Below are 14769 nucleotides of genomic sequence, written 5' to 3'. Positions count from 1 at the left end.
CTTAGCCCAGCCCCACTCCGTCTGACCTAGGCAAATCCAGCTCACACGGAGGATGGGACCTCCCTGGCCTCCTGACCCCCTGATTAGCCTGCCTGCCCTGTCATTCAGGTTGACCTTGAGCATTGGTCTCTCCCCATTGTTCCTGGGGGCTGTCAGTCTCAGGGTTTTGATTCCCCATCGACCCTTCCCCCTTTTTATTACTGGCAGCTAGCAACTAAAACACCCCCACTGAATGTTAGTAAGGGGGCAACAGTCCCCTTACACTAACATTATTTGATTCTTGAGCAGTCCTCCTAAAAAGTTGCACCTTGTAGTATGTTATGAAGGTTAGCAGATTTTGGCTATTTCAGAACAATAGAGGGCAGCACAATTACAATTCTCAGTTGTGTCATGTCTGCCATTATATTGTAAGTTCCTTTACAGTATAGAATGAATGTCTGTGTGTGTACAGTGTAAAGCACACTTTGTGTACTACAATAATTTGACTGTACAGAGTACAATAAAGCATGAAAGAGGTAAATGCACTGAGCTCATTTTAGTTGTCTAAGGTATTTCCATTTCTAGCATATTGTTGTACGAACTGTTTAATCTCCAGTCCAACTGCCCTTAACTTTCCACTTTATACAATAAATTTACCATCTTATCAGGTTCCGCTTGATGCATATTGAATACAAATGCCTATGGTGTTTTACTTGTTCTGCAGTAGTCCAGTAGTAAATGATAAGACATAGAGTTTAAGGCCAGAAGGGACCACCTAACCTCCTGTGTATCACATGCTACCAACACCAGCCAGTACCTGCACACTAAACCCAACAACTGAAATTAGACTAAATTATTACAGCCCACAGGAGACTAGACTGTTACATGCCACAGACAGAGAATAGGAGGGACCTGCAAAGGCAGGGAAATAATAAGTGAGCTATACCCAGATAATCCTGGAAAGTGACCCCCTACTTAACCACTGCAGAGGAAGACGAAACCCTCACAAAGCCACTGCCAATGACTTGGGGAAAAAATTCCTTTCTGACCCCACATATGGCAATCAAACCCTTAGCACGTGAGCAAGAACCAGCCAGCTAAGCACCTGAGACTGAAAATGCCCAGTGCCACCTCAGAGCCCTGGCCCTCCCTGTCCAATTTCCCATCGCCAGCCAAGGCCATTCCTTATATTTCAGGGATACATTTCTGTACACCTAGGGCCAAGGAGATTTCCAGGTGGAGGCATCATTTCAAATTTAATCCAGGATCTGTTTACATCAAGGCTACAATAGGGCTACAACATACCACAATACCTTGGGTTTGAGAGTTGCTGTAAATAGAAACGGGGAGTCAGAGTAGATTAATCAGGATATGAGACATAATGGAAATACCTCCTTGGTGGTATCTCACTGACCTCAATGGGATTTGACCAGGCTGGAAGATTGCAACGTAACTTTAAAACACCTTATCCTATATAGCATGAAGAAAGCGAAAGGTTGTATATACTATACAGCTGTTAGTGTTTTGTAAGTAGAATTCTGTTTGTCTAATTATATTGCACCCATCACTGTGGTGTTTGTACATATACTGAATTATATAAGCAAATTCTATATTGTGTTCCATGTTTAAGATGTTTTTCAGATTACTTGGCTTTTTTCATTCATCCGTTTTGCTATTAGTTATAGGAGATGCATTGCTTTTTCAAGCCTGTCACACCAATAAATCATCCCAGAGTATATGCATTTGTACAGTATGAATTTTAAAGGAAAGTATAGCATGAATTTTAAAGGAAATTTCCTATTTTCTTTTCAATCAGATGAGCAATGTGAAGAGACTACAGACACGGCTCAGTGCTATTCTCTTTAAGCTTCAGTTTGAGGAACAGGTGAACAACATCAAACCTGACATCATGGCTGTCAGTGCTGCCTGTGAAGAGATAAAGAAGAGCAAAAGCTTCAGCAAGTTGCTGGAACTAGTGTTGCTAATAGGAAACTACATGAATGCAGGTTCTCGGAATGCACAGACCTTTGGATTTAACCTCAGCTCTCTATGTAAAGTGAGTTTAAAATATTATGCATGCTGAGTTTTTATACTGCATTCACTTTTTCTTTTGTCACTATGGCACTACTTAAATCTCTTGTTTGAATCCTCCCTCCCCAATGATTAGATTTTTAAACTTGTTCTTTTATACCTTTCAGTTCATATAGTCCATTTCTAGGAGTACTTGGTAGTTTGAGTTAAAAATAACTAATCTATTTTACATCATATATAAGATAGAATTACATCTGTTGAGGTTGATTTGCACTTAAACTTCTTAAAGTTTCTATTTCTGTCATAGAGTGAAACAGACTGAATAAAATTACATATTGTATGGTCCATATTACTGTCATTGTATTAACATTATAATCTTGTCTGAAGTGTGAACGTTTTTGAAGTTTATTGTATTCTGAGGTATTTTACTTATTATAATTATGAAACATTTATTTTTGCATATGTTTTCCATTTGAAATTTTTCCTTTATGGAAGTTGTTCTTTGGGTTATTTAGCCAGTTTCATCACTTGTCCATTATTATTTATTTATACAATCCCACCATGCACACTCCAAAAAGAACCACCACCCTGCAAGGTAGTTTAAAGGGCAAATATGTTCTCTACCCCCAAAGAATGTATAGTACAGATTAGTTTCTATCACAATTACTTACTTTCTAAACCTGATTACTCCCAGGGTAATTCGTTCTGTTCATAATCTTGTGTGATGTCACTGCAAAGTCTAAGAAAGAGACTGCAAAACACTTTATACCCTTCATGGAGAAAGAAAACTATTTTTTTATGAGAAAAAAATTGTTATATCTTCCTTACCTTCTATCGTCATCGTCAATCATCATACAGAACCCTGGTGTGGTATTTAACATGATAGGTCTCAAAAATGTGTTGTTTTCTTGCCTTAGGTGAGGTAACTTGGCTTTTCAATATTATTCCTGCTTCTTGCTTCTAAATCAGCCCTCTTAAAGACAGTCGTTCTTTGATAGTAGGCTCTGTTACTAAGAGGATACATTTGTACCTTTCGCTCACTTATCTCTTTGCTTCCAGTGTTTCTTCCACTTTTCTTTAATCACTGTTATCTTCTCTTGCACACTTTTTAAATCACCCATTGCTAATCTCTCTTAAGGCCTTGTCTACATTGGAATATTATTTTTAATTGGTTTAAAATACATACTAATTGACAAGTTTTTAAATGTGGAGTATAGATAAGCACGTTAGCACAGTGTCATCTAGTCATAGTTAACCCCAGTGTGTCAGCGATGTTAAAGATGGTACCTCTACACTAAGACTTAAGTCATGTTTAACATTGTGTTGGTTAGCACAGTGTAATTTTCCATTGTAGACAAGACCTAAGGCATTAGCGTCCATTTCATTGAATTACTGCTCCTCCTCTGATTCTTTGTTCCTTTTTGCTTTACTGATGTTTAATAGTTCCTAATAGTTGTGTGTGTCTAATCCTGGCAGTGTTTTTCACATTTTATATGAATAGAACTTACCATTGATCAGCAAAGTTTACCATTCTGTCGCAGGGTGAATTAGTTGATGTTTGAGTGCTGATTTCCCAGGAATTATTTTGCAGCCTGAAATGAACCCTCATTTAAACTATCCCAGAATTACAGTGCAACTCCTTCCACATTATAGCTTAATTACCAATTTCCCTGCCATTTAGATCATCTAAGGACTTTCATTATAAACCACTGGTCTCACATGAACTCTTTCATCTACCTGTTTGTTTTACTTAAGGGGAAACTGCTTAAATTATTCTAGAACCCAGAAGAAGGTGGAAAACCTGGAGGCGCCTGTCAAAAATAGCCATGCACTCCTCCTTGCCAACTGCCTCATGGTCAGGTCTGCCTTTTCTTACTATTCCAAGATCTTAAGTATTTGGGTGTTAAACACAATAGAGAATCCCTATGGTGGCAGATATTTTTTGTAAAATGCAGTCTGAGACTACCTTTCCCTGCCATCCTCACTGGTGACCAACACTAGAGGCAGGAAAACAGTATGGCTTAGGCGCTTTTAGGAATATGTTATGTCAGCCAAGCAGGAACTAACTGCCATATCCTTCAAAAGCCAGCATGTGTTTGGGGGCCTCTGGATGAAGAATTCTGTACATCAGAATCCCATGCATCTTAGTGTCTTTAAACTTTTCCTCCTAGTTGGGACAGTTTAATTGCTAATGTGCAGACAGTTCTTATTTTTCTTTAATCTGAATAAAAAAAACCAAACTGGAGAAGAAAAACAAAACAAAAAACACTTTGTATGGTCATAAAAATATTTATAGTGGTTTTATATGAAGTTTTCTAAACCAGCCATGTCTCAATTTTATTTTAATATTAAATCATGTGAGGCATTCATCTACATTAAATAAAATAAACTTTCCATACAAAAAAAATTGTTCTAATACTTAGTTTTGGTTTTTTGGAAAACTTTTCCTATGTCTGTGCTAACTTTGGTAAATTGTTTAAAACCTAAGTTGCTGCTGCTATTTTAAACAGTCCATGTTTCCACAACCATAGCTCTATTCAGCTGTTGTAATTCTACTATATATGGAGAGTATATATGATGTATAAAAGCTTCAGTTCGAGGATGATTTTAGCAACTATAATATTACAGATTGCTGCAGTATGAGATGAATGCTTTATTAATTTTGAAAATTGAGACTGCAAAAGTTTTTAGAGCTTATTTACTCCTTTCCAAAACACAAGAACTATGGGTCAGCCAATGAAATTAATAGGCAGGAAGTTTAAAACACACAGAAGGATGTACTTGTTAACGCAGTGAACAGTCAACCTGTAGAACTCTGCAAGGGGATTTTGTGAAAGTCCAAACTGAGTTCAAAAAAGAATTAGATAAATTCATGAATAACAGCTCCCTCAGTGCCCTATTAGCCAAGATGGTCAGAGATGCAACCTCATGCTCTGGTTGTCCCTAGGCCTCTGACTGCCAGGTACTGGCACTGGACAATAGGGGATAGATCATATGATGGTTGCCCTGGTCTTTTCATTCCTTTTGAAGCATCTGGCATTGGCCGCTGTCGGAAGATACTGGGCTAGATGGACCATTGGTGTAACCCAGTATGGCCATTCTTAAGTTCTTATGTTCTGGTGAAAGGGAATTGGTTTGAAAAATGCCCATTGGAACAGCAGAGGGAGCAGCAGAAAGCTCAGGTTGCACCTCAGTAGGCTTTGCTGAAGAAGCAGGAGAGCTAGAGACCTTCAAGCGCGTCTGCTGCAGAGGGTCACGAGCCTAGCAGCGCAAACTATGCTGCCAGCAACTCCCAGCCCTTTCCTGATAAATCTGGGGCCTGGAAATGGCTTAGAGGCTCACCTGATCACTTTTAAAATGATTTAGTTACTGCGTTTCAGTGGGAGAATGAATCCTGGGCTATCTGAGTTCTTTCCCTTTTTCTTGATTAAAGAGGAACAAGTTGTGTATTGTGGCCTGGATGAGCATGCTGCTGCAGATTACAAGGTCCTGGCTGCTATTTTAAATTTATTGGGACTCTCTGAGGATAAATATCAACTGAGGTTTAAAAATTATAAATATTCTACAGGTCTGTGGCCTCACAACTTACTCAGCACCTGACACTGGTAATTTGTTGGCTTGTTCCCAACAACCAAACGGTAGGGTCATACTGCTAATGGACAGTGCTTGGAAAGTGTGCCTGGGTATAAGGCCAAGTAGGTCTCAAACCCAGGTCTGTAGATCAGCCAGGCAGCAAAATCTCTCCTTGCTGCCACCCAGTGACAACTCTAACCAGCTCACACTCTACTAGCCACGACCTGCTGCAGACACAGACCACAGGAAGTCCTGCCTCAAGGGATCCAACAAGCAGCAGCCTGCTGCCTTGTGATTGGCTCCCTGACTTCTATAAACCATGAAGTGTCCAGGCAACAGTGTCAATCTCCTGTAGCTGCCACAACCATTCCTATTCTTGAACTCCAAGATTCGACCTTGGCTTGATTTGGACGTTACCTCCTGACCTGAAACCTGACTTAGACTCTGATCCTTGGTATCGACCCAGCCTGGAACTTGATTACAAATTCTTCTGCTACTCTCAGCCTCAGGACACCTCCGCTACTTTCAGCTTCAGGTTTGGCCCTGCTCTGACTCTTGGTCCCAACTACCCTTGTCAAAATCCTTGACACTGGGAAAAGGTAGACTTGGGTAGATCAGCCATCCATGCTGTCAGAGACTATGACAAATGAATAACTAGCAAAAGTCTGAGCCAAAAGAAAAATCAACACAACTACTGATGCCGTATATAAGGGAAGAGTCAATCAGTTTGTCAGGTGGAAGAATAGTTACAAAGACTGTCACTGTTGTACATGAGAGCATAATTTAAAAGTACTGTTTCTTTAAGGAATATGACTTGTGGAAATATGCAGCCTCACTGAAGCCACCAACATACACATGAGCTCATGTAGGATAAGCAGCCTTACACACAACCCTAGAGCCATATTGTGCCCTCCTCCCTCCCCCACCCCCGCCATAAAATTTGGATGTTCAGATAACATGGAACTGTAGGAGCTGAATTGAAATAGAATTTCTGATGCACCTTGATTTTTCAATGACTTCTAGACATAGCTAATCCTGTGGTGCTGCTGATGCATCTCCAGGACTTGGCACGGTGAAAGGAGTTGTCTTAGACTGGATTTATTAATTCTTGTAATAATGATGTATGACATTCTTCCTTTCTGGAGGCTCTTAGTTATGGAGTTTTGTGTTGGTCATACCTATCACCTCTTTTTTTACTATTCAGATCAATTCACCTGGGCATAGAAATGTAAAGATTTTTGGAGATTTTTATTATACATTGTTCTTTCTATTTGCAGAATAACGTCTCTGTTCTGAGAATGCAAAAAATTATACCTACTAAAACATGAAGATGGGATGTTAGAGGGGGGAAAAAAATCAATGATATCTAATATTCACTCAGATCCAAAAACTAGAAAGTAGTGCATTCCAGAGCAGTCATACCCTATACCAGGTTCTCCACGGGCACCACCTGTTCTTCCAAGCCTTGGCAGCTGCCATAGCTCCTGTCATTCTTAAGACCACATTTCCATAGTATATGTATAGTATGTAATTAATCTGTCCTGCCTGCCCCTCCTCACCCAACCTTCTAATTCCAGCAATGTGGAGAGTCCTTATTGAGCTGAAATCCATGCAGAGCATGGGTTGCTCGCTTCATGCAAGACAATCTCCATATTCTGCCTACTTGATGGGCCCTTTCTTTGTTATTCAAGGTCTGAGGTGCTCGGCACCGGTTTTGATATGCAGAAATCCCTGGGCTTTAAACATTGCCCTTTCTGCATGGACATTATACAGACAAAGAATCCTCATACTCCTTGCCTAATATCACTGGGTGAGGGACATAACAAAGAAAAATGTAAGATTTGACATTGTTTTAAGAGAAGAACCCACAATCCTGGGAGAGACACTTGAGAGAGTATTTCCTTGAGCAGTCTATTTGCCCATTTTTTGATCCTAACCCCTCAGAAGTTCTGAGATCAGACTTTACACCACTGGGAGGGCTTCTGCAGCTTTGTCTGACTCTCATCCCAAAGCTGAAAAGACTGGTAACTGCTGATGGAAGAGAACAGACCACTCCCTTTGCTAGGGTCTTCTTCTAGGTTGCCAAACAATGTGACTGCTTCAGATCCGAGGCTAACTTTGAGACCCAAGAAGCGTTTCTCAAGCTGTACAAAGGAGACTGGCTGTCATTGTGGCTCAGATAAGTTGTCTTATGATTCTGCCTGTATTGAGGCTCAGTACTCTCTAGAGTGGTCTGATGAGAGACTCCACCTGCCTGTGTCATTGAATCTGATACTGAACCTGTCGGTTCAGTTGAGACCGGTACCCACTGATCTGTTCAGACTCATCTAATTTGGCATTTGCACCACTTCTGATTTCCTCAGAGGCACCAGTCCTGTCGGTACTGACAACATCAAAGATCTGTGTTGCAGCAAGGGATCTGCTGTGTCTCAGTACTGGACTCTCCCCTATTGTAGTCTGATATTCTGTTCTCAACTCCAGTACAATCATCCATACTGACTTCAGTACTGGCTGCAGATTTCACCTCGGTCCCACTGTCTGCTTAGCCTTTGACCCCAATTCCACCTTTGATATGGTCTCCACTGCTCACACTTAGAAGACGTTCATTGCAATCTTTGGGGCTGATTCAGAGACCAGATAATTCCGTGGATCATCCCAGGTTACCAACCACTCCACCTGGGTGCTGCTCTTCCCATACTGACAGACTAACCAATTCATGCTTGGAATCGGAAGCTAGCAGAGACATGAATCCCTCGAGATCAAGGACACTTAGATTTTCACTCCTTCCTTCATTGGAGAGAGATTCCCTCTCTTGATCGAGACACTCATATAAAAATAGGTCTAGAGAGACCGCTCGCCATGGGGCTCTTCTCATTGACTTCCACGGCCACATGAATACCCACATTGACCCATTTGGGCATCCTGTGGCGTTCCACACTCAACTTGGTTTTTTTCTCCCAGCCATGCCAGAACTAGATCGCCAGCTCCGCTGCCAGCTAAGGAAACACCTTTGACACTCTCTCAGACTGAGCAGGTGCCTATACTCATCCTTTTGGCTGAGACTGCTATTGAATTTGGCTCACTGAAGGATACCCTACAATAAGAGGAGACTTTACTTCCTCACAATATATTTTCATCGCCAAATGTAACTCTTATGCCTGAGTCATTTTCCTCCATTCCTGATTACTTCAGGCCCATCAAGAGCATATGAGGAGGGTAGCATCCTAACTAAGAGTTCAGCCAGCGCTATTGCAAAAGATTCCTCACAAACTTGTAGACATGTTCTCCAAACTCCAGTGCCTGCCAGAGTTGCTCTGCCTATTAATGAAGCATTGTTAGAAACAGCCAACGTATTTTGGCGCACCAAGCCTCCTGACGCCAACTGCTAAAACAACTGAGCAATGTTACCAAGTTCCCTCTCAAGGATACGAACAATTCTTTTCCCACCCACACCTGTCTCTCTGATCATTACTGCAGCTAATTAAAAATGATGGCAGGGTTGCTTCAAGACTTCACCAAAAGAAAAGGAGCCCAACAAGTTGGATTTGTATGGTAGGAAAATGTATTCACAGTATGATTAGATCATTTGGGATTCCACATCTAAATTTTCTGATAAACTCCTTGATGATGCTCAAGAGGAATTCAAAGCCTTGGTTCTCAGGAGGTCATCATGTAGTGAGGAAGTCCCTCCAAGCTGCTTTGGATGTCTTGGACTCAAAGAGATGGCAGCAGCAGCCATTTTGTGGAGGCCATTGTGGCTCCAGACTTCTGGAATTCCTGCAGAAGTGCATCAAATAATCAAGAATTTGCCAGTTGAGGGATCTAATCTCTTTCCAGATAAAAATGGTGAGGTCTTGCGTTCCCTTAAAGACTCTCAGGTTACTCTCACTCATGTTTTATATGCTGAACCCAAGGAGGAAATGTAGCAGGCTATAACAGCAGCAGAGACAATTGTACTATCCACCAAGGCAGCCTCATGCCTCTAAGAGACAGCACAAGCCACAAAGGAAGAGACCCCCTGCGTCTTCTGCTTTGTACCTCAAATTTCAGCAGCACCCATCTCAGGCTAGGCAACCTATATGTCTGCTTCCCCAAGAGCAGCAGACCAGTTGTACTCGATCTTCCTTGCCTGTCTCTCTGACTTTCTCCCACTTTTGGGGACAGATTGTCCCATTTCTTTACTGCTAGAAGGCCATAAACAACAGACCAGTGAGTCCTAAGCACTGTGGGACTGTTTCAAGATACGGTTCCAATTTGTGCCCTAACCCCATGCACCTTTCCCCTGTCCCTTTTCAGGGACCTATCTCACAAAGTCTGCATGCATGCAAGAGGTGTAGACTCTTCTGTGTTTCAGAGTTACAGAGGATGTTCTCAAAATTGGGGACGACATTTTTACTCTCAATACTTGCTCCATATCCACTTCATATCCAAGAGAAAAGGGGTTCTGAGGCTGATTCTAGACTCATGGAAGCTAAAAGCCTTCATCAAGATAATAAAACATTGCATCGTTTCTTTGGCTTCTAGTCCTCCCTTAGATCCCAATGACTGGTATGCTGCTCTCGATTTACAGGATGCCTACTTTCACGTAGTGATCCATCCCACTCACAAAATATCTCAGTTTCATGGTGGTAGACCTCTGCTACCAATATACCTTTCCTGACATGACAGAAGTGGTGGCTCACCTCAGAAGAATCAGCATGCAGGTATTCCCCTGTTTACATGACTAGTTGATCCTCAGCCACTCCAGTCAGCAAGGGGAACATAGCATCCAGCAGATCTCCACTCACTATTTGCTCAACAAGACCTGATAATAAGACAAAGTGATTCTGTCCCATGTTCAAAGAATCAAGTTCATTGGTGTGATCCTCAATTTGAAGACAGCAACTGCTTACCTGCTCCAGTCTCTTTTCCCTATGCAATACTCTGCAATCCCAGCCAAGGGCAACATGAGATCTTGAGTGTGTGGTTCGGACACATGGCATTCTACATGTATGTGACTTTAGCGTGCTGGACTTCACCAGAGATATATGGTTGAAGTCTGAATATCATCCCATCAAAATCTCTCTGGACTTGCTGATTCGCATACTTCCCAGGGGTCTGTCCTCATTAGGGAGTATTATTCTCTCATCCTCTTCTGTCAAAAACTTCCACTACAGATGTATCTGCCTCAGGGGGCGATTTGTATATATAGCAGTTTTGCGGATTCAAGCATTGTGGACTGAACAGAAATCATCTCTGAAGATAAACATTCTAGAGCTTCAAGTCATATACTGGTCATATCAAGGCTTCATAACTCACATCAAGAGTCAGATGATCCAACAACCCGTCAGCATATTCTACCTGAATAAGCAAGAATGGGCTAGATCCAACCTAATGTATTAGGAAGCAATCAAGCTTTGGAATTTTTGCATCCAAAATGGAATCCTGCTTATGGCCTCTCCTCTCACAGCGTTGCAGAAATTGTCACAAACCATCTTAGCAGAAGGTTCCCGGAAGATCACAAATGGTTGTTGAACAAAAACATTCTTAGGTTCATATTCCAGTCATGAAGGAATACCAGCCTAACCCTTTTTGCTAGAAGTCAGAACTGAACAGAAAGTGCCATCAGTTTTGTTCCAGAGCAAGTCACAGTCCAGGTTTCCCTCACAGACACATTCCTGTTACCCTAAGGGTCAAATTCGATATATGCATTTCCACTCATTCCAAAAGTGATTCTGAAGTTGAAACAAGACTATGCAAAAATTATTCTAACAGCTCAAGCATGGAATCATTGGTTTTCTGACCTACAAAGACTATCAGTTCATCTGTGTCTGATTCTACCATCAGACTGGCACATGGTATCACAGCAATATGATCAAATCCTGCTCATAGCACGACTTTGGAGTGGTTAGAACACACCAAAAGAGATTATTCATGAGCTATTAAAACATCTTACTTAATAGGAAAACCTCCTGTCCATTAGAAATACATACGTGGCTAAGGGAAGGTGGCAATGATGTTTTTTCCCGTCAGGAGCATCACAATTCCTGTAGAAGCTTGGGTCCAAGGTATTTTGGAACACCAGTTGCACCTCAAGGAGATGGGATTCCTTCTTTGAGTAGTCAGTTCCAATGGGTGCTCCACTTCAGGTATGTATGTGCCCCGTGCACCTTTGGAGACTTTCATTAGCAGTGCCAGTTCAGCCTGTACACATCTTCATGTACCATATTGAGGCTATATAGGGCTGCATGGGTGAACTGGCCTAAGTATCTTCTCAACTGCCTTCAGCCTGAGACAGAGCATTGAGCCTGCCTGCCATGCTTATACCTTATTGTAGTTTAGGTAGTTAATTTAGCTTAGTTGTAAATAGTTTAATTTGGGGTCTGTCGTTTTCCCTTTGTTCTTTCCCTGATTAAAGGGTTGTTCTTGACTTTATCTGTGGTATGCAGGGATCCCTAGGGTTTAAGCGCTGATTTTCCTGCTAGGAATCTATCCTAGTTAGTGACTGACACTTTTGATGCCTTCGTTGTTTGTCAAACTCCCATATACCAACCATGTGTAAGAGCTGCCCCTCCTTCAAGAACAGATACGCTTAGTGCCCCATCTACCTCCAGGTCCTGCTTACCAAGAGTCTCCAAGGATACAATTGCTGGTTACCCCATCCACCTCTGCATCTTGATCACCAAAAACTTCATGGGATGTGGCATCTCCATCCATGTCTGCAGTACCAAGAGCCTGGCATGCTAAGTCTGTAGGTACCAGCAAAAGGAGCAGGAGTGTTAGATCTCCTTCTGTCACTGACATAGAATAATGTTCCAGGGACCTCAGGTACCAAAGGGAGTACTACTGAGGCTCTGAGTAGTTCCTACACTGTGAAAACACCTCAGGCTTCCTCTAAGAGCCACACTACCCCTAAACTTGATTTGGTACTGAAGACTTTTGTTGCGTCAGGTGGTTGTATAGCTATAGCTTGGATGGAGATAATTGTTTTCCCTTATCTCAGTGATTGGCTAGTTAGAACCTCTGGAAAGATAGGCTTATCAGCAGTAAAGATGACAAGGTCTCTATTCCACAGTTTAGGTCTTCAACTCAATCTCAAAAAGTCCTCTTTTAGCCCTATACATAGGATAGATTTCATAAGAGCTTCTCTAGATGTCATGACAACCAGGGCTTACCAACCTATGGACAGGTTCATAACCCAACCCACCCACCCCCCCAAAAAAATCTCATTTCAAATATTCAGATAAGTCCACAAACCTCAGCAAGAAATTGTCTCCAGCTATTAGGTCAGGTGGCAGCTTTTACCATCATAACCCAATACACCAAGTTGCAGCTTTGATGCTTCCAGAGATGGCTCAGGGCTTTTTATGTACTGAACAAGCACAATCTGGAAAAGCAGATGTTTGTTCCTCGTCAGATTCTGGATTCACTCAATTGACAGGAAGACCCCTCCACATGTGCATGGGGGAGTCCCGTTCTTCTGTTACTCCAATTATTGTTATAACATCAGATGCATCCCTTTTGGGAGTGGGGAGCATCTAGGGTCTCATACCATCAGGGCAAATGGTCTCTCCAAGAGCGTTGTCTTCACATCAACCTTTTAGAATTGTGAGCGTTCGGCAATGCTTGCATTCATTTCTTTCCACTGATGAGAGCCAAGTCCATCAAGGTCATGACAAACAATGGCATGATTCCATTTTGGCCCCTGAACACGTCCAGTTTTGCAGAAGACCTGTTCTTCAAAATGGTGTCCTCCATGTGGCATGACTTCGCATGCACTGTATATGCGAGGTCTTGCGGCATGGAGTATGCCTTTCTCAGTCCTCCCCCCAAATATGGGGGCTTTAACGGTAGGTTCGCACTTTACAATGTTTTTCAAGGAAAAGGTCTCATTATGACCAAATCCTAAGTTTCTACCTAAGTGTTTTTTTAATTTCATATTAACCAAATCATTCATCTTCCAGGTTTTTTTTCACCCCCTGAGACCACCTCAGACTACACAGGAAGCTGCCTTCTGTATCTTTTGTGTCAAAAGAGCATTTGCCTTCTATCTAAACGGAACCAAACCATTCTGAAAGTCTCCCAGACTATTGTTTCAATTGTGACCGATCCAAAGGATTCACAATCTCCACTCAGAAACTTTCTACATGGATCTTGGGGTGTATAATTTCATGTTATGATTCTGCCCGCATTCAACCCCCTTTGAGAGTGTTAGTCCTTTACTACAAGGTCACAATCTATTTCTATGTCATTACTCAAGGATGTTCAAATTACTGAAATTTGAAAAGCAATAACCTTTTGTGACGGTGTGTACTAGGTCCTTTGAGGCCCCCTGTTGGAGACCTTGGAGTCCTACCACACCCCACCACAGAACAGGGGCAGTGAAGATGAGTCATAGAATCATAGAATATCAGGGTTGGAAGGGACCCCAGAAGGTCATCTAGTCCAACCCCCTGCTCGAAGCAGGACCAATTCCCAGTTAAATCATCCCAGCCAGGGCTTTGTCAAGCCTGACCTTAAAAACCTCTAAGGAAGGAGATTCTACCACCTCCCTAGGTAACACATTCCAGTGTTTCACCACCCTCTTAGTGAAAAAGTTTTTGCTAATATCCAATCTAAACCTCCCCCACTGCAACTTGAGACCATTACTCCTCGTTCTGTCATCTGCTACCATTGAGAACAGTCTAGAGCCATCCTCTTTGGAACCCCCTTTCAGGTAGTTGAAAGCAGCTATCAAATCCCCCCTCATTCTTCTCTTCTGCAGGCTAAACAATCCCAGCTCCCTCAGCCTCTCCTCATAAGTCATGTGTTCTAGACCCCTAATCATTTTTGTTGCCCTTCGCTGGACTCTCTCCAATTTATCCACATCCTACTTGTAGTGTGGGGCCCAAAACTGGACACAGTACTCCAGATGAGGCCTCACCAATGTCGAATAGAGGGGAACGATCACGTCCCTCGATCTGCTCGCTATGCCCCTACTTATACATCCCAAAATGCAATTGGCCTTCTTGGCAACAAGGGCACACTGCTGACTCATATCCAGCTTCTCATCCACTGTCACCCCTAGGTCCTTTTCCGCAGAACTGCTGCCTAACCATTCAGTCCCTAGTCTGTAGCGGTGCATTGGATTCTTCCATCCTAAGTGCAGGACCCTGCACTTATCCTTATTGAACCTCATCAGATTTCTTTTGGCCCAATCCTCCAATT

The 14769-nt window shown here is 42.2% G+C and overlaps 1 protein-coding gene across 5 annotated transcripts in view; it reads left to right on the top strand.

Moving 5' to 3' along the window:
* DIAPH3 (diaphanous related formin 3) overlaps positions 1 to 14769 on the top strand; it is a 530405-nt gene that overhangs the window by 300533 nt on the left and 215103 nt on the right. For all 5 annotated transcript variants that reach the window (XM_075128866.1, XM_048851760.2, XM_075128870.1 and 2 more), the window contains one exon: positions 1796 to 2035. In XM_075128866.1, the coding sequence (XP_074984967.1) occupies positions 1796 to 2035 (240 nt within the window). The remainder of the gene's footprint in view (positions 1 to 1795; positions 2036 to 14769) is intronic.

Source organism: Caretta caretta, chromosome 1, assembly GCF_965140235.1.
Source record: "Caretta caretta isolate rCarCar2 chromosome 1, rCarCar1.hap1, whole genome shotgun sequence".
In the NCBI taxonomy this organism is placed as follows: Eukaryota; Metazoa; Chordata; order Testudines; family Cheloniidae; genus Caretta; species Caretta caretta.
This window is presented reverse-complemented; position numbering and strand designations above follow the sequence as displayed.